Below are 19759 nucleotides of genomic sequence, written 5' to 3'. Positions count from 1 at the left end.
CTGTGAGGTGCTGGAATATAACCTCCATGGAGGCAGGTGAGGGGGGCTGAGTTGTGGCCCCAAAAATTCATATGCTGAAGCCCTAACCCCCAGTCCCTCAGAATGTACTAACTTTATTTGGAGACAGAGCCTTTAAGAGGTCATGAAGTTATTATTATTATTTTTTTTTTATTTTTTTTGAGACAGAGTCTCACTTTGTTGCCCAGGCTGGAGTGCAGTGGCATGATCTCGGCTCACTGCAAGGGAGGTAATGAAGTTAAAACGAGGTCATTAGAGTGAGCCTTAATCCAATCTGAGTGGTATCTTTACAAGAAGAGGAAATCAGGACACAGAAACACGCAGGGTGAAGACACAGGGAAGGCAGCCACCTGCAAGCCTGGAGAGAGGCCTCATAGGAAACCAATCCCACTGACGCCTTGATCTTAGACTTCCAGCCTCCAGAACCATGAGAAAATTAATTGCTGTTGTTTGAGCCACCTCGTCTGTGGTACTTTGTTAGGGGAGCAAATGAGTGCAGCAAATGAATGTAGCAGAGATTTTTATTTTGTTTACTGTTTCATTCCCAGGACTTAAAACAGTGTCTGGCACATAATACACATAGTTATTGAATGAATGAATGAATAAATAAATAAATAAATGTTCTATTTCTAGAGTTTCAAGTAAAAAGCAGGGGAAAAGACCTCTACTTTCAGATTTTCTCTATATATATCTGGTTTCTATTCTTTTGCCTCTCCCCATCACACTTTTTATCCCAGCAGAGGTTTCATCCTTGCCTTCTCCTCCCATTTTCTTTTTCCAGTGAAGGAAGAATTTTTCCTCACCTTGCCAATTTCAGGGGACTTTCTCTACATTCCATTTTCTTCTGTGCATTCCTTTGGATCTTTGTTTTTGGTGATTGTGGCAGATTGGATTTTCCAAAGCTGGCTTTAACATCTCCCATCCATATGCTCTTCTCACACTGTGACCTGTCCAATCCACCATCAAGAGGCAGAGTCATCCCCTCCACTTGAACCCAGGTGAGCCTTCAGTTGCTTCAACCCACAGAGTGCAGGGAAATTGATGTTGTGGAACTGCTGAGGACAGCCGGATGCTGGAACCCTTCCTACCAGCTAACCAGAGAATGCTAATCTTCTCGCAGCTCTATGCTCACAGCCTGAAAACAACCACAGAGAGATTATCTATATCATGGGGGCCAGCAAATTGCACACACACAAACACACACACACAGCTGGTTGATAAATACAAGTGCACCACTGTTTCTGTGGGTAGATCATAAAAGGTGAATGGTTTCCTCTGGATCTCTCTTAGTACACTGGCTCTTAAATCCTAGCCCCTGTGCTGGGAAGAAGCCCAGGGTACATGAAGAGGCTACATGTAGTCTTCTGGCCCACAGCCCCAGCTGAGGTTCTAGCCACAGCCAGCATCAGCTGCCACTATGCATGTGAGTGAGGATGCCTTCAGATGGCTGCAACCCCAGCCATTGTCTGTCTGCATTCATATGAGAGACCCAAGTGAAAACCTCCCAGCGGAGCCCTGCCAACCCCTAGAACTGAGAGACAGTATAATAATTAATGGTCATAATTTTTCATACTCCTTTGTTTGGCACGGTTATGCCCCAGTAGATCATCAGAACAGTGATATTTGCTCTTTTCTTTACCATGGCATCAAAAGTTAAGGGGAATGAAAATGCAACCATTTAACATTTTAAAAAATATTAGTTTTACATGATAAATCTTTGTGCTCAGAGTGGCATTCACTTTTTCATTCATTAATTTATTAATTCACTCAACAAATATTGGTCAAGTGCTAATTAAGCATCAAACCTTGTGCTCAGTGTTAGGAGGCGCTCACAGTCCACAAATGCAGAGGAAATGGAAACAATTAAATACAAATATAGTGTAAAAAACACCATACTAGAAGTGTGTGCAGGATACACTGGGGGTGTGCAAAGGAGAAAGGGACCAACTCTTTCTTGATTGGAGTTCAATTGATTGCACAGAAAGCAGGAGATAGCCAAAGAAGACTTCAGAGAAGATAAGGACTAGGCCACATCCTGAAAACTGGCTGCTTTTCCAAGTTATTAGTGGGAAGGGTTTCTCAGAGAACAGCCCACGAGAAGGGCATGGGAGCCGCGGGGATCAGATCCGGAAACCCTTGTTTCACATGACTGGGCGTTTTAAATTCTGGACAGTGGCTGAAGGACTTAGTGGGGCTAGGTGCTTGCTGAGCCATGTTGAGAAATATCAGACTGGAAAGATAGGTCCAAACCAAGTTATGAAGACCTTTAACTCTATCCTGAGAAAAAATTATTGGTAAAATAAGAATTAAAATATTATTTTAAATTTATTATAAATCAGCAAACATTATGCTTGATGATAAAAGACTCAGGGCTTACTGTGTGCCCATAATTGCTCATTGATGTAAGTGTACCAGCTGACTGGTGCCTCCATTCTGACTGGGCAGGGCCCTTGTCTAGTTTTTACATTCTTTAAAAATATCCCAGAAGACATTATTAAAATAAAGAAGTGGATAGCATTCACCGTTTTGTAAATAATAACCAATTTATTAGGCAAAGAAATAAAACAAGTATAAATATTATAAGGAAATCATCATTACTTAATAGGTGATTTGGCTTAATACCTAATAAAGAAGGGGAGAGAGAAACAACGTAAAATTGTAGTTGATAATAGCAGTAGAATGCCAGTTCTCCCCAAATTTGTGTATAAACTTAATGCAATCTCAAACAAAATTACAGAAGGGTTTTTCTTTCCCCAGGGGAACATTTCAAGTAGCTGGGACTACAGGCACACACCCCTACGCCCAGCTAATTTTTTTATTTTGTTTTTTAGTCTCAATACATTGCCTGAGCTGGTCTCGAACTCCTGGTGTCAAGCAATCCTCCTGTCTTGGCCTTCTAAAGTGCTCGGTCACGGGCATGAGCCACTGCGTCCATCCTGTTTCTGAAAGAGACAGCCCAGGTCCCACTGAGAGACCACAGACGGCAGGAAGCGATGGGGGGGGGAGGGCAAAGAGGCGCCAGTAGGTGGCGTTGTGCATTTTCCCAACCCTGACACTCGCCCCTGGGAACTTAGACCCTCGGCCTTGGAGCCCAGGTTAAGGACAGGACCTGAGTAAAAGGGTTGAGGCGGGAAACCTGACAGCAGCGTGTCCGCGCATCCTCCCACAGGGCCTCTGTGACCGCTGAAATTGGGGCTGAAGAGACCCCGGGATTTTCCGGAGCATGTTGGACAACTGCCCGGTTCCACAGGGCCCTTAGAATGTTAGGCCTTGACTCCCCCAGCTTCTCAGATCCAGGAGTTTGTTTGCTTATTAAATTGTGCTAAAATACACATAACATAAAACTCAACATCTTAACCACTGAAAAATGTACAGCTCAGTAGTGTTAAGAATATTCACATTGTTGTGCAACCAATCTTTTTCATCTTGCAAAACTGAAATGCCATATCCCTTAAACAGCAGCTCCCCGTGCTCCCCTTCCTCCAGCCCCTGGTGACCACCAATCTACTTCCATGTCTATGACTATTCTGTGTGCCTCACGTGAGTGGAGTCATACAGCATTCGCCTTTCTGTGGCTGGCTTATTTCTTAGCATAATGGCCTCAAGTTTGCAGCATGGGTCAGGGGTGCCTGTCATTTAACTCTTCTTCTTCCTGACTGTGAACTAGTTGTGGGACCATGCATTCTGTTTCTCTTTTTCTTAAATTGTCCTCAGGAAAATTAAAATGCTGGGAAAAGTCAAAAGGAAAATGAAAACTTATATTGAAATGCTTTTTGACTCAGGTAGAAGTCGAAGTGAGGGACCCTGAAGGTTTTCTCCCAAATTAGGAAGCCGTCAGGATGAATAGATGGTAAATATAGAAACGGTGACTCAAATAGAAGAGTGACATCAGAATGGAAAACTTCCGAAGAAAGCATGAAAAGAATTAGGATGTTTACATAGAACTAATTTGTTGGGGAATAACACACAAGCAAAGATGAAGACAAAGACAACCTTTTGTGCAATCTTGGGGAAGAGTGAGAGTGAACACTCGTCAGTGTCCCTCGGCTTTCTGATTGCTCCTTTTGGAGGTGCACAACCTGGTCTTTGGGCAACTTTAGCATCTCCCTTCATTTCTACAGCTTCCATCAAGAAGTCAGGCCTACCCTCATTAACTCACAGTTGCCTTTGTAATTAAACTCAGGCACGTGCTCATTCACTCACTACTCTTTTGCATCAAAATTCCTTATAGGATACATGGATTTTATTAAGTAATCTTTTTATTCACAGTATCTGGCTTGGAGTCAGCAGTATTCATTCAATGAATGAATGAACTCACTTTTATGAGTAGAACCACCTCAACTAAAGACAAGCATTTAAAAATTTATACTCTGAATTCAACTTTCACTCAATTCTACTATCATCTCCCCTAATGTGCCCTTTATTCATATGGCAATAGTGGAGTGGTGCCATATGTGGACTCTATCACGTGGCCTGAGTTGAAGTTCATTACACACTTAGTAGCCATGTGCCTTTAATCTCTCTGTACCTTATGCTACTCATCTGTGAAGTGGGGGTATTAATCGCACCTACTTTGCTTTGGGCAGCATTTCCAGTGGTGGTCTTCCACTCACATCTCTAGGGTTAGCAACTGCTTCCACTGTCAGTTGCTAATCTCTGGGTTACTCCACCATGACATCGTGCATGACTTTTCAGCTCTTCCGTGACTCTTGTAACTAATTCCCCATATCAGATTCCCCGTTTTTCCTAACTGATAGAGCTATTATTACTATCATTTATCATTACCTTTGGAGTCTCATAATCACTTTCCAAAGACTCCTACTTTCTCCCCCACAAAAATCTCCTATTTCTGTACTCATAAGTACAGTTGTCTGTTGGCAGAAAAATATTCTTTGACGTTTTGCTGCATGTTCGGGGACATGTGGAAAAGCTCCTGAGTGACCTGCCATTGTTTTCTCCCTTCCTGAACTCCCAGAAAGACTGCCTCATCACCTGAAATTTTGTTTGTTTTGATGTCAGGGCTAAAATGTGCTCAAAAAAGACTGCTGCCCCTTTTTGGCCACATCCAGGCCAGGCTTATGGTCACCGTGTGCTCCCAGACCCCCACCACTTTGGCAGGGAAGCCTTAAGACTCTGACCTCACTGCTCACAGTCACTCTGCTTCCACTCACTCAGTGTGAGATAAGAGAAGATTCAAGTACTGTCATGTATCACTGAACCATGGGTATATGTTCTGAGAAATGTGACATTCGGCAATTTTGCCATTGTGTGAAGGTCATAGAATGTATTCACACAAACTCACATAGTATAGCCTACTACACACCCAGTGGTCCCCAGTCTTTTTGGCACCGGAGACCAGTTTCATGAGGGTGGGGATGGGGAGGGTTTTGGCATGAAACCGTTCAACCTCAGATCATCAGGCATTAGATTCTCATAAGGAGTGTGCAACCTAGATTTCTGGCATGCACAGTTCACGAAGGATTTGTGCCCCTGTGAGAATCAAATGCCGTTGCTGATCTGACAGGAAGTGGAGCTCAGGTGGTAATGATCGCTCACCTGCCACTCATCTGCTGTGGGGCCCGGTTCCTAAAAGGCTAGGGACCAGTACTGTTCCCAAAAGGCCAGAGACCATGGCATGTTACTGTATTGAATAATGTAGGCAGTTGTAACACTATGGTAAGTATTCGTGTATCTAAACATAGAAAATACTACACATAGTATTTGTGTATCTAAACATTGTGTACAGTAAAAATAGGATATGAAGGATTAAAAAATGGTGCACCTGTATAGGGCATTTACCATGAATGGAGCTTGCAGGACTGGAAGTTGCTCTGGATGAGTCAGTGAGTGAGTGATTAGTGAATGTGAAAGCCTAAGACATTACTACACACTACTATAGCCTTCATAAACACTGTACACTTAGGCTACACTACATTTATTAAAAATATTTTTCTTTAATAATAAAGTAACCTTAGCTTACTGTAACTTTTTTACTTTATAATTTTTTTTTAATTTTTACTCATACATTAGCCCATACATTATACATACATTACATTAGCCTAGGCCTACACAGGGTCAGGATCATCAATATCACTATCTTCCATCTCCACATCTTGTCCCACTGGAAGTTCTTCAGGGGCAATAACAGGCAGGAACTGTCATCTCCTATGATAACAATGCCTTCTTCTGGATACCTCCTGAAAGACCTGCCTGAGGCATTTTTACAGTTAACCTTTTTTAAATATATATAAGTAAAGGAGTACACTCTAAAATAATGATAAAAAGTATAGTATAGTCAATACATAAAGCAGTGACTTCGTTGTTTTTTATTACTGTAAAGTATCATGTGCTGTACATAACTGTATGTACTTTACTTTTATGTGATTGGCAGTGCAGTAGGTTTGTTTACACCAACATCACCACAAACACATCAGTAATGTGTTGCACTACAACATTATGACTGCTATGACATCACTAGGTGATAGGAATTTTTTAGTTCCATTATAATCTTAAGGAACCACCATCTGTGTGGTCCATCATTGACTGAAACATTGTTATGTGGCTCATGACTGTGACTGTATGTCCTTTCCTCTAGCAGGCTCTCCTCCCCTTGCTCCTCTGCTTCACCCTGTCCTGTGGTGTGAAGTGGTCACCTTGGATTCAGGACTGGGAGAGTGGCAGGGCCAGCCCTAGAGTGAGCCCAGAGAGGTGCCCTCCTCCCAGGGGTGTGCAATGCAGGGGTAGCTTCAGAGGGAGCAGCTCCTTGCATTTTACATAATAGGCTCTTCTCTTGCCTCACCCCAGTCCCTCCCCAGTAGACTGGCCTTTTCCACCGAAATGACAACAAAAAACCTGGAATGTCAGGGTTGGAGAATGCCTTTAAGTCATGTGACGCCAGTTTCTCAAAGTGTGGTCCATGGAGCACCTACAGGAGACTTAGCAGAGTCTAAACTGCAGATTCCTGGGCCCAGGCCCAGACCTACAGATTGAGAATCTTTGGGAGGTGGTACAGGAATCTGCATTTCAATAAAGAATCTCTGGCACTTCTTATAAATCAGCAGCTGAGAACTCCTACTGCTAGGTGCTTGCTTACAATACAAACACACAACAGCCTCACAAAGCAGCCTGCTTCAGGTCTAAGAAGGCCACTGTTACAAAGTTTATGACATGGGGCACAATTCAGCCTTCTTGTAACTTCATTCTATCTCAGATCTGGCCGTCTGCAATGACTCGGAATCAATTTAATCCCTTTTCTACGTGGCAGTCCTCAAGTCCATAGGGCACCTCTCATAACCTCAGCCCACTTTGAGTACCTTCACACTCTTTCCTAAGCAGCCGCTGTTCGGTCCACCCTTTCTCGTGTGCCACCAACATGCAGGGAGGGCAAGGGGTGAGAAGGGGCTCGCACCAGAACTAAGTCCCTAGGTTTAGTGCCTAAGGGACTGAAATGAAATGTTTCCCGCCGGAATTCCTAACTCCAAGGGGTCGGCCATGTTTCCACAGCTCCCGGGGTCGCTCTGCTGCCCCCCTGCGGGCCTGGGGAACACTGCAGGGGTATGAGCCGGCGGTGGGGCTGCCCTCCCCACACGTGGGAGTGGGAAATGGAGAGAACCCGCCCCTTAGAGGAAAAGCCACGAGTTGCTGTTGTGCTGCAGGAGAGAAAGGGAGAAAGAAAGCGTGCGACAGGGAGTGGGAGCCCCAAGTCAAGAGGAGCCCCACAGAGGCAGCCCTGGACTTCGGGACCACAGAGGTGCTGAGTGCTGCCCGATTCTGGATCCCACTCTGCTTAGCTCAGGTGAGTCCGGCAACCCTGGGCGGCCTGTGAAGTTGGAGAGACAGTCCTAGCAGAGGATTTCTTGAAATCATTCTTAGGAAGATGCCAATGTGCTGATTATGCTTCCTGGAAAGAAAATGACTACATTGTGGAAGTGCTTTTCTTAATTGTGTGGAGGGAACGAAAACAATCTTCACTGAGTCTAAGGGAGATGGGTTTTCTGGAGAAGAGAACAATCGTAAAGGAATAATTAACTGCAGGGCGAAGGCAAGTTGTGTGGGACTCTTAGAAACAACCTACCGGCTGCAGGACAGCGAGTGGGGACCACAGGCATCACCTCCATGTCTTACCTATTGGGGCTGTGAGCAAGTGGCTTTGACTTGGTCATTTTAAAGGGATGGTAGAGCTCAAAGGAAGTGCATTTTTCATTTCCTAGGAGCCAAACAATGAAGGCATCCTAGGGAGGTTGTGGAATGACTCTGAGACACAGTAGGTATGCGATAACCTCCACTGAATTCATGCATTCGGGCATGGTTAGGAGAGAAAACAGCACAGGTTACATAGAGAGCTACAGATAAGAAAGGACTGTGTCCTGAGCACCCGAAATGTTTGTTGAAAATATTCAACAATACTAGCTAACATCTGCTTTGAAGGAACAGGTATGGGGATGGTTAATGTCTAATATTCAATGTTATTCAAAACCAAGAGTGAGTTGGTCCTCACAGCTGATTTAGGAATAAATAGTTTAATTTACCAAGCCAATCAGTAAAAACACAATCATATATATATATATGTGTGTGTGTGTCTACACATACACACATATATATACATATATATGTGTGTGTGTCTACACATACATATATATACATATATATGTTTACTGTTGATTCAAGACACAACTCAGAGGTTAACAAAAGTAGAATTTTACAAATTTGAACTCTAAAACTGGGAATGTTAGACAGACATAGAAAGTTTCTCAGACCTAGTCCTATTGACATTTTGGAGCAGATAAGTGTTGTTGGGGACTGCCCTGCTCCTTGTAGGATGTTTTTCAGTATCTCTGGTCTCTTTATCGACAGCCCTGCTCCAGCCATGACTATTAAAAATGTCTCCACATATTGCCAAATGTGCCTTGGGGATCAGATCACCTCTGGTTGAGAACCACTGAGATATATCAATTGGACTGAAAATTGAAAATGCATTGAGCATATCATTTGGCAATTATTATTGATTAATTCCCATCGTGCCCTTTATTATCACTCAGCTGCTAGGAGAGGAAGCAGCAGGGGCTATTATCACTGCCCTTCTAGGTGCAGAGGCAGGTGTGAGACACACAGTCCTATCACAGCATGCACAAGGATAGACTTGTAAGTCACTGTTTGTTCACACTGGAGAGAAGGCACTGCCCGGCCTGTTACCCCAATCTCTTCCTGTTTCAGATTTCTAACAAATAAGAAAACTTTCTATCAAATAAGAAAAAATGTACGTTTTCTTAGTAGAAGATATAGAAGGTATAGAAATTGACTAAAATCTGTGTCATTACAGATTTTAGTCAATCATTTAATGGATTGTATTGACATGAATCCATCATTAGTATGTATTTGCTCTATTGGGCATCTTTTGCTGTTGAGGGACCCTCTTTTGGAAGAGCTGCCGCTTCAAAGGGCTCCAAGGAACGTGCAGTTTTTTGTGAGTTGTTCAAGTCCCCACCATAATAGTGAATAGGTCTTTTGTAGTGTATTTGAATCTGCAAATTCACACAGTGAATTCTGTGAATCAAAAAGCAGATTCACTGCTATTTTCTCAAATTGCAGCTTTCTTTGTGGGCTTCCTCTGAATTGAAATAAATCCATATCATGGGTCATAAAAACCAAATCACAAGGGGGAACATACAACTGGGAAATAAGCCTAGAAAGAATTGGCAAAATATCACTGGCAATCAAAAATGTAAATTAAAATAATTAATTTCCACTTTTGCCTATGAGAGTAATAAAAATGCGTTAGTCTTTCAGCCACCCAGTGCTGGTTAGGTGTGGTGAAACTGCCACTCTCATATTGCTGGTGGCACTGGAAATGGATACAGCTCATTTATAAGTCAATTTTACCTCAAATCCAAAAAGTTGCTTACGCTTTTTAATTAAATAACTATTCCAAGAGATCTACGTGTGCATGAAACAAAGCACTTTTCATGGAGAGAAATGTCTCTTAGGATTACTTGAGTGAAAAGTAAATATCCAACAAGAAGATATAGAGAAATATAGTTTGATATAGCGTACTCTGTGGAATATAATTCAGCTGCGAAAATGAGAGTTCTGAAGACCAAATGGTAACAGAAAGAATGCTTATGTCAAAATGTGATGTGTTCACTTAATGTGCCTGATTATTGCAACCATGTAAAATGTGTGTACATGCACATATGCATATGTATATATGCATATACTTAAAAGCTCCAAAATACTAACAGTTGGGCTGGAAGTTCTGCAGTTGTTTATAATGACTAATGATTTTCTTTTCTCCTTGATCTAATTTTTCTGTGAATTCACTTTTGTAATTTTTAAAGAAAGTATTCCAAAAGAGAAAAATCTTGCCTACCACCATCACATCATCTCTCTTCTTTTTGTGTCTGCTCCCTGGTGGACTTACTCCTTTTCTGCTTATCTATCTCCTACATGCTACTTTTTCAAAATCTCTGGACTTTTGGAAAGCAAACTACTTTTCATTTCAAATAATACTTCTTGAATTTTAAGAGGTTTTAAAAAGAAGTTTAAAATTATAATGGTAAAACCTGCTAATGGGGGAAAAGGCAAGGCAATATTTGGGTATAAAGTGGAAATGAAAATACTACCCACGCCTGCCTGCGGCACATTCCTGCCTACCCCTACCCCAGCCCCAGTGGCCCCATATCCCTGTACCTGCCTTCATAGGGAACAGTTATTCACAGTGGTTTAGTGTTTATGCTGCTGATCTTTTTCTATGTGTTTACGTAGATCTGCAGACATTATTATATGCACGAGGTCATATGATGTGTGTGTGTGTGTGTGTGTGTGTGTGTTTAACATTTTATTCCTTGTAAGGGAAGTTGAACACAATATGCAAAGTTTGTCGGCCAGCATTTGAGACTGTACCTGGGAATTCTGTCTTCCCTTTCTGGCTGGATGCCAAAGCTGAGTTCTACTGCCACTGCTACCTGTCTCTTAGGGAACATTCTTTAAGGCGTGACAGAATTCACAGCACATCATTCTTTTTTTAGTTCTCATCCATCTTGCCAGTTTATGAAAATAACAAGCTTGAAAGAATAAGAGTCTCCTCATTTATAAAATGGATCTAATACCTGCGACTTGTGTTGGTGTGTTCTATTGGCTGCCAGCTCTTGTGGTCTGATATTATCAATAAAGATATCACTGTTTTTCAAATTGACGTTTCTACCTTATTTGCAGTTAGTGGCTAAAGGGATCAGCTAATTTAGGACATTTGCATTAAAAAAAAGTTTATGCAGCTCTATTACTTTTTGTGGTGAAACATTGTTCTTCAGGATTCACAGGAGATTAAAGCGTGGCCTCTTACCCCAGGGAATGGCCCAAGGTAGAAATGTCTTGTTATAATGTGACACAGACCCATCTCGTTAGTTTCTGCAAAGCTGCTGTGGATTTGAAGACTGGAATGTCTTAGTTTGTAGGCGCTGATAGAAACCGTTCAACACATTTCAAAGGAAGTTTCTAAATCAGTGGCGACTCCACCAGGCAAGTGTAAAGAGATGGCTCTTGTGTCTCCTCCCTCTGTTCTATCCCTTCTGTGATCCGGGAGAAAAATGCTGTGGTTCGTGGCTGGAAGATGTGAAGTACACACTCTCCCTGTTATGTGAAGTGCACCCTCTGTTTTCCCTAAGAAGGGTGAGGAAAGGAACCGACCTTCCGGGCCTTTAGGAGCCGTGATGGGCCATGGCCCCTTTAGATAACTGGGCTTATCATTGGATCCAGGAGGGTTGTTTTTCCAGGCAGGATTTTAAGTGGCTTAGCTTCTGTGACACCCGTGTGGCAATCAACCTCATGAAGTGTGGACATCAACAATAAATCTGTAATTCATACAGTAGCCATTTGTCCATGGCTTGGGGCCTACTTGTTATGTAACAAACGGATGTGCACCTGGCAAACCCCATTGGGCCAGAGAACTGGTCTCATTTCACCTTGATCGGTAGAATCCCGAGTCAAAGGATGTGGAAGGAGGCTGTGGTTTCCTCAGGGCTGTGGTGTTCCTGATTTTCTGTGTATAAAGACATCACAGCCACAGTTTTTGCAAGAACTTTGTGGGGGAAAATGGAGCCTTGTGAAGAGACATTTGAATAGTAGTTCATAGAATTATTCATTAAACATTACTGAAGACCTACTGCATGCCAGGGAGACAGATTCATGCGCATCCCCCACAATTGCTTCCAGGAAACAGTGGGCAGGGAGCCTGCGTCAGGAGGCAGAAACAGCAGAGGGACCCCTGGAATCCAAAGCGCTGCCTTTGGGATTCCCAGGGACTGGGGGGTCAGAAAACCCTGGGTGCTCAGCCCTGCCACTCTGTGTCCCATCATCTCACTGCAGTCAAAACTGTCAAAGTCCGTTCTGGTTAACAGAGAGTAGGCACCTCAAGTTTGGCAGATTTTAAGACACCTGGATTCCAATCTGGCTGTGTGATCTTGGGCAAGTCCTTCACTTTTCTGACCCTCAGTTTCTTCATCTGTAAAATGGGGATAAGAATCTTTGCCTGGTTAAATAGGATCAAGCATGACAGGACTGACCAGGGAGGCACCGTGACCTCCTTGCTTAATCCCTGACTCACTTTGGGAAGCCTCTCCTTTCCAGGTTTCTTCCCCTTTATTGCTCTGGGGTGAAGTGGAGAGATTGTGGGCTTTGAAGGCACAAAGTCCAGGTTTCAGATAGAGTCTCGGAGGCCTCATTTCAAACCCCAGTTCTACCACTTACTAGCTGGGTGACTTTGAGCAAACAAATTGATCTGAATCTTGGTTTTCTCTGTAAAATGGGGCATACAAACTGAGGAGACTAAATTAGGTAACATGTGGAAGACCTTGGCAGGGCGCTGGTGATATGCCTCTGGTTGGGGACTGACTATCTCTGGTCACACTGCTTCCTGCCATAAAGGTCCTGTTGACATAAAGCCAAGTTTTGAGCGTGACATGTCCTAGAAGGACAGTGATGGGGAATAAGAACCCCGAGTCTCAGCCCAGCCACCGTGCTTGTGTGCTAGCAGTGGATCAGCTGCAGAGAGAAGCTGCGGGCTGCATGGCTCCTGCCTGCAGGCCCATGCTGACGCTGGCGGTGGAGTGACTTGCCTGCTATGAGCCACAGCTCTGGTCAAAGCAAGCTCTCCTTCTGTCATCATGACCATCTCTGTCCTCAGACCACAAATCTTCCCCATCACGGCCTGTTCCCCCTGCCCTAAGCCCTAGTTCACCCAGGAGGGCCTGCAGGTGGTGCTGCTAAAATGCTGTGGTCCCTTGGTTTGCAAACCCCTGCAGTATGAGGAACAAGGACCTTGTTAAATCATGCTTTTAAATGGAGCCGCGGCTACTCTGGACAGGTTCCTGGGGAGACTTTTGTATGAAGTAAGGATGCCTGCCCCAGATCCTGCCTGGATCAGCCAGCCCCCATGGAGGCCTTACTCCCAAGCAATGACGTGGTGGGAAGTGGTGGAACTACGCACACCCAGCCTCAGGAACAAAGTGACTCCCTTCCTCTCCTAGTGTCTTTACGGGGCTACCTCATTTCACCGGGCAGGAAAATTTGCCGTCTTGATGAGCTGGAGTTTTTTTGTGGATTTAAAATGTATATGGCTGTTTCTTCCTAGGAAGGGAAGCCCTTTCTCACAGTGTCAACCAACTTGCTCAGACCACAGCAGGTCCACAGGGGAGCCGGGGTGGTGCTCCAGGCCGCTCGGGTCTCCACCCAGGCTGCTCTGGTCAAGTCCATGGTTCCTCTTCCGCTTGGACCCTGGGGAGTGCAGCAGCTGCGTCAGGAAGTGAGGGCGCCCTTGCTCTGTACCTGGAGCCATACCTAGATCAAGTTTGGGCTCTGCCAGTTGCCAGCTCTGGCCTTAGGGTGAATCTTAAGCTCTCAGGGTCTCTAAGGCGCCATCTGTAAAACAGAGTCAGCAACACTTCCCAGATAGGATTGTTGTGGGATTAAATATGAGATGACCTGTTTAAAGAGTTAACACAGCGCCTGGCTGCAGCCATTGCTCAGCAAGTGAGAGCTGTTACCATCTCCCCCTCCAGGCCTGTGTCTTCCTGGCTGGTATCACTGGGCAAGCCTCTTAACCTCTCTGAGCTCGGTTCTCTCATTTGTGGAATAGGGGGTCTTTTTCTCAGCCCCGCTAACCACTAACAAGGCCACACCTGACACTGGCACCCAGGCCACCCGGGCTGACTGAGACCACCCTGCAGGCCACCACTGACATGCACAGAGAGGGTTGGTTATTGGTGCTGAGTAAATCCTTCCACCATCCTTTCTAATGAATTATTTTTGATCCTCAGAACTTTGTCAGCGAGCAAGAACAATGCCAGGAGGTCTGGAGAAAACGTGTCATCAGTGCATTTCTAAAATCGCCAGCAATGGTGAGTCACAACTCTGAGAAATGCCCTGGTTTTGTAGGATTGAGACCTCTGGGATCACCCGATGAGCTAAAGCTGGAGTGGATCATATGAGTGGGCTGTGCTTGGTATGGGGTGGCCCCAGGGTGGTAGAGCTGGGGAAGACAGTGTCCGGCCCTCGGTTGGCTGCTTTCTCCTTCCATTCCTTACCTATTCATCTTTAGTTTTCCATAGTTCACTGTATGTGTTTTCCATGTAATATGTGTTTGGAAAATATGCATGTGAACGGAGTCACTGCTACAATCAGTGTATGATGGCAGCCGTGCTGGGCAACACGGCAGGGCAATGTGACACCTTGGACCTGGGTAGCTTTCTCTTACTCCTACCTCAACCTGTCTCCTTACTAAATTGGATTTTCCCCCACAATCACCTGCTGGGGTCCTTTCTGTCCAGAGGGGCTGGACCATATTACAGAAGACCCAGTCTGTCTTGTGTTTGGAATATCCCAAAAGTGATCCCGAAATCAGATCCCAGGCTTTGGCGGTCCCTGGGATGAAAGCTTTTACATCATGGTGAGATGTATGGTCTAACTTTTACAGGTGAAATGTGGATAAAGGGAACATTGTGGGAAGCCTTAAGCAACTCATCTCCAGGCACTAATATCAGGAAGCTGCAGTCAGTGGGTAGTGGCGGACTAAGGTGGAGGGTCAGCAGAACAAGGGGCTGACAGATGGGTGCCTGGGCACCTTTCCTTACCTGTACTTACCATGTCCTAGCACACACTGTCCACCTCCCACTTCTCCTCCCATGACGTTTCCCGCACTGCTGCATGCCAGCACCTCCAGCAGTGCCTGACACACAGTAGGAGCTCAATAAATAGGCACTGGCTGACTAAGCAGGTAAATGAGTGAAGAGCCACCTCCCAGATACAACTGACCTTCTCCATTCGCTGATGGGCCCAGTGCCCATCTCATTCTCCTAACGCACAGCCCTGACATTTTACTTCCAGGGACATCTCTAAGGGCCACCCCCCTTTCATCCCTGGAGCACACCTACTGCTGTGGGGGCCAGAGTGGGACAGTGGTGCTGGAGTCTCTGCCCAGGGCCTCTGATGCTCTGGCAGGATGAAAACTCATAGGTTTGCTGCCGGCAGGGAAAGGAGACACCATCAGCTATATTGTTGCTCTACATCTTCGGGAAATTAGTTACCACCACCTCCCCCAACACACATCCTACCTGTTTATGCAACAGAAGTGCTGATGGCAACACCAGGTTGGCAAGAGAGGAAGTGTTATGCTCAGGGTTTCCCAGAAAAAGGGATGTTTCCTGGCTGCACTGTAAATCTGCAGGTCAAGGTCCAGGCCAACCTTGGCCTAATGATGGCCTCCTTGATTGCTGAGATTTCTGCCCTCATTGTATGAATAACTCCGTCTTCAGCCAGCACAATGGCAAGGCCTCCTAAGTGTTCTTGCTGCCTCTTGCCCATCCCCTCAGCACCTCCTCTGGGGAGGTCCTTCACTGCACAGTGACTCCCCATTCCTGCAGAATAAAACAGAAGCGTTTGCTCTCTTGTGAAACCCTTTGTGATTGGGTCCCTGTTTACCCCTTGAATCACTCTTTCTTCTTCCCTTCTCACTCTGGAAAATCCAGCCAGACAAAAACATTTTAGGTTTCCTAGGAACACCAGCTTCTGTTTTCCCCCTGGGCCTTCCAACATGTGTTTCTTTGCCTAGACTTCTACTTCCTCCCACCTGCCCCCTCAGATAAAGGTTGGATCAGGCAAGAATCATCAATAGACACTAAATCTAAGAGGAAATTTTGATGACAAGCAGTACTTGGTTGCAAGGGAGGAATAAAATAGTAATCATACAGTGGAGAAAGTGGGCCACACTTTGGGGTTTAAAGTGAACATTACCAGTGAGGGACAGGTGGCCGTCACCTATGCAGTAATCCAGCCAAGAATGCACAGCCTTTGTCCAAACACAAGGGAACATCTGTCAAATACAAGGTGAAGAATGTTCTACTAGAAAACAGCAGAGAGGACTGTATTCTTCAAAAATGTAAACATCCTAGAAAACAAAACAAAAAGGGCTGATGAGAATGTTCTAGATTTGAGGGAGGTCTCTTAATCCATTTTGTGCTGCTATAACAGAATACCACAGACTAGGTAGTTTATAACAAACAGAAACTTGTTGGCTTATCATTCTGGAAGCTGTGAAGTCCAAGAATGAGAGGCCGGCAGCTGGGGAGGGCCTTCTTGTGTCATCCCATGGAGGAAGGCAGCACGTGGGTGAGAGAAAAAGGGCTGAACTCCCCCTTTTATAATGAACCCACTCCAGTGATGACATGAACTCATTTACTCTGCTCCCAGGGCCTGATCACCTCTCATTTAAGCTCCACTTCCCAACACTTTTGCACTGGGGATTGAGTTTCCAACACATGAACTTTGGGGGACACATTCAAACCATAGCAAGCAAAGGAGGCATGACAACAAAATGCAATACTTCACCCTAGATTGGACCCAAGGGCTTTATTAGGTCATCAACATTGGAATATGGATGGCAGATTAAAATATTGTATCAATGTAAATTTAAGAAGCTGCGACTGTACTAAGGTACTATATTAATAAGAGACTATCCCCAGGAAATGCACACTGGGATTATTTCCAATTAAAAAATTTAAAAACTTAAAAAGCATGCAGATGGAAACCTGAGTGGCAAGTATCTGAATGTTTGCTCTATTACTCTTTGTATTTGTATGAATGTTTAAGAATTTTTATAATTAATATGTCTTTTAGAATTTAGGCTGGGAAAAATTGGCCTCCTTGGCCTGATCCCAGACCTGATAAAATAGTACATAGATGCAAACGCATATACTATAGTGTTTTCCTTTCAAATGACTTCTAAATTTACTTCTTTCTGGTTTTCTACATTTTCCACATTTCCTATAAAGCTACATATTTATGTAATTAGAAAATAAAAGTTTTGGCCGGGTGCAGTGGCTCACGCCTGTAATCCCAGCACTTTGGGAGACCGAGGCGGGCAGATCATGACGTCAAGAGATCGAGACCATCCTGCAACATGGTGAAACCCCGTCTCTAGTAAAAATACAAAAAAAATTAGCTGGCTGTGGTGGCGCGTGACTGTATTCCCAGCTACTCAGGAGGCTGGAGCAGGAGAATCGCTTGAACCCGGTAGGTGGAGGTTGCAGTGAGCCGAGATTGCACCACTGCACACTCTAGCCTGGTGACAGAGTGAGACTCCGTCTCAAAAAAAAAAAAGAAAGAAAATAAAAGTTTTATTTTTATTTTATGTTTTAAGAACAATCTTCAGATATCCCCCTTAGATTGGTTGGTGCTGTCCCTATCCACATGTGGAGTTTGCTAAGTGATGGTGGCCTCAGAGGAGTGGCTTGTTTATCTGGGCGTTCATCCAGGGAGTAGGGTGGTCTCGGTGCTCTCAGACCCCAGCAAGCCACTTGGGGGAGCTTTCTGGAGCTCTCCTGGGCCACTGTGCAGCCCTGGCTCTCAGCCTCCCCATCTGGCACTCTCTCTGTCAAGCTCTCTGCTGCAGAACATTTGCTTCCCTGCGGCCTGCTGCCACCCTGGAGGATCACTTTCATCACTGGGCAGCAGTGAAATCTTGATGAATACATGTGCAGTGTGTGCAGGGCTCTAGCCCTCATAGGATAACTCAATTAAACGGACAAGTGCAGTGAACCCAGGTTGTTGCACCTGTCAGGGGGTCCTGGGAAGTCCCCTTCAACTCCACTTGGAGACAGCAGCAGAGAAGGGCCCAGCAAAGTCCATGTTCAAGGGGGACACCAGGAGAAAGACCTTCTGCTCAGGCCTGGATGAAGGAACCGTGACTGTAGGTGGTGTTTGCAGCCCCTCAGCTCTGAGAGAAATTTACACAACTCAACATACTAAACAGAGAGTGGTAGATTTTATTCTACAATTCTGGCCAGGAGATATAGCACATTAATTTATTTTTAATGTACTTTTAAAACTTCAAAACTTCTTCCTCTTTAAATAAAATTAATTTGACCCTGAGCTCCTACTTGCCACAGTACCAGGAACATCAACCCTGGGCTTTGTGGGTCACACGAGAATTCAAGTGTGGGAGTTGGAGAGGAGGGATCACGTTTTCCTCTTCTGGGGGTCTGGGGCAGGGTGTGCTCCTGCTCTGTGGTAAGCCATTATTTCCTCTACACACCCTTTGTGCAATGTTTAAAAGGTGGCCCCCGGCAGTGGTAGCTTCCAGGACACAGTTTAGTAGTAGACGGTGCTTTTATTGGAAGAAAAGTGCGCCTCTCTTCCAAGCGAGAGGATTTCCAACCTTCACTCAGCCCTGTAGCCTCACACAGGCCCTCTCTTCTCTGCACAAAGTGCACAGCAGCATGCTCTGTCCTTGCTATCAGGTCAGCACCGGTGTCAAGCTTGAGATGTCGGGGTCTTTACGAGCCTGGGGACCTGGTGCCGCCTCCCTAGGTGCTTCTAGTAGCAATTCCTTTTGGACACTGCAGGGAAGGGGCCACCAACCCAAGGTTCCACCCTCAGCAGCCCCCTCTTCATTGCTCCTCCTCTTTGGGGGACTCCCCTGCATCCCTTTTTATTGGGACAATCCCATAGAATTGCTCTTGGTGGGCTTCAAGAAGCACAAGGTTGCCCTCTCTTTTCAGGGATGAGAGAAAGAGATGGCAACATCAGTATTGTGGAAGGGTCCAATATTTCTTACTAACTCGTCCTGTTACATGAACAACTGAAAATCTCAAAAGCAGGCAGTGGAGGTGGTTTTAGAAACCCATACTCCAGTTCATTCCCCTGGCACATTAAATGCAGTGAATTCTGAACCGAATACATCCTTTCCCTAAAGCCCCTCCTCTTTCTGTCCCTCACATTTCCGTCAGTGCCTCCACCATTCTTGTCACCCGAGCACTGCACTTCAGTCATTCTTTACTCCTTTCTTCCCTTCATTCCCACACCTAATGGGTGCTCAAGGCGCTCCTGGACCCTCACAATTGCTCTCCAGGCTGAGTTATGCAACAGCCACTTCGCTGGTCTCTTCACTCCGAGAGCCACCCCCTTTAGTCCTCATTTTCTCCAAAGGTTCAGCTTTGATTATTATTTGATGATATTATTGATGATTATTTGATAGCTGCTTTCCAATTGCAAACCCTACAACTCTCTTTATCTTCCTAATAAAATCCAAATACCCTTATGCAAAACAGAAATGCCCTCTCTTCTGACTATCTAGTTTCCATCTGATCTCTCTTTTCTCTGTTATGATGGATGATGGACGCTCAGCTCCATTTCATGATTTGCCACTCCCCCAAACCACTCTGAGTGTCTCTGTCTCTCAAATCTTTTGTTTCCT

At 44.9% G+C, this 19759-nt stretch overlaps 1 protein-coding gene across 4 annotated transcripts in view; it reads left to right on the top strand.

The window, feature by feature from the left end:
- Positions 1-19759, top strand: part of TMEM272 (transmembrane protein 272) — a 123444-nt gene that overhangs the window by 83910 nt on the left and 19775 nt on the right. For 2 of the 4 annotated variants that reach the window (XM_016925317.4, XM_024348551.3), the window contains exon 2: positions 14328-14408. In XM_016925317.4, the coding sequence (XP_016780806.2) occupies positions 14351-14408 (58 nt within the window). In that variant the 5' untranslated portion in view covers positions 14328-14350. Of the gene's footprint in view, positions 1-935; positions 1017-7521; positions 7814-14327; positions 14409-19759 lie in introns of those variants that run through there. The other 2 variants (XM_024348554.3, XM_024348552.3) reach the window with 2 other exon arrangements.

This window comes from Pan troglodytes, chromosome 14, assembly GCF_028858775.2.
Source record: "Pan troglodytes isolate AG18354 chromosome 14, NHGRI_mPanTro3-v2.0_pri, whole genome shotgun sequence".
Taxonomy (NCBI): Eukaryota; Metazoa; Chordata; class Mammalia; order Primates; family Hominidae; genus Pan; species Pan troglodytes.
This window is presented reverse-complemented; position numbering and strand designations above follow the sequence as displayed.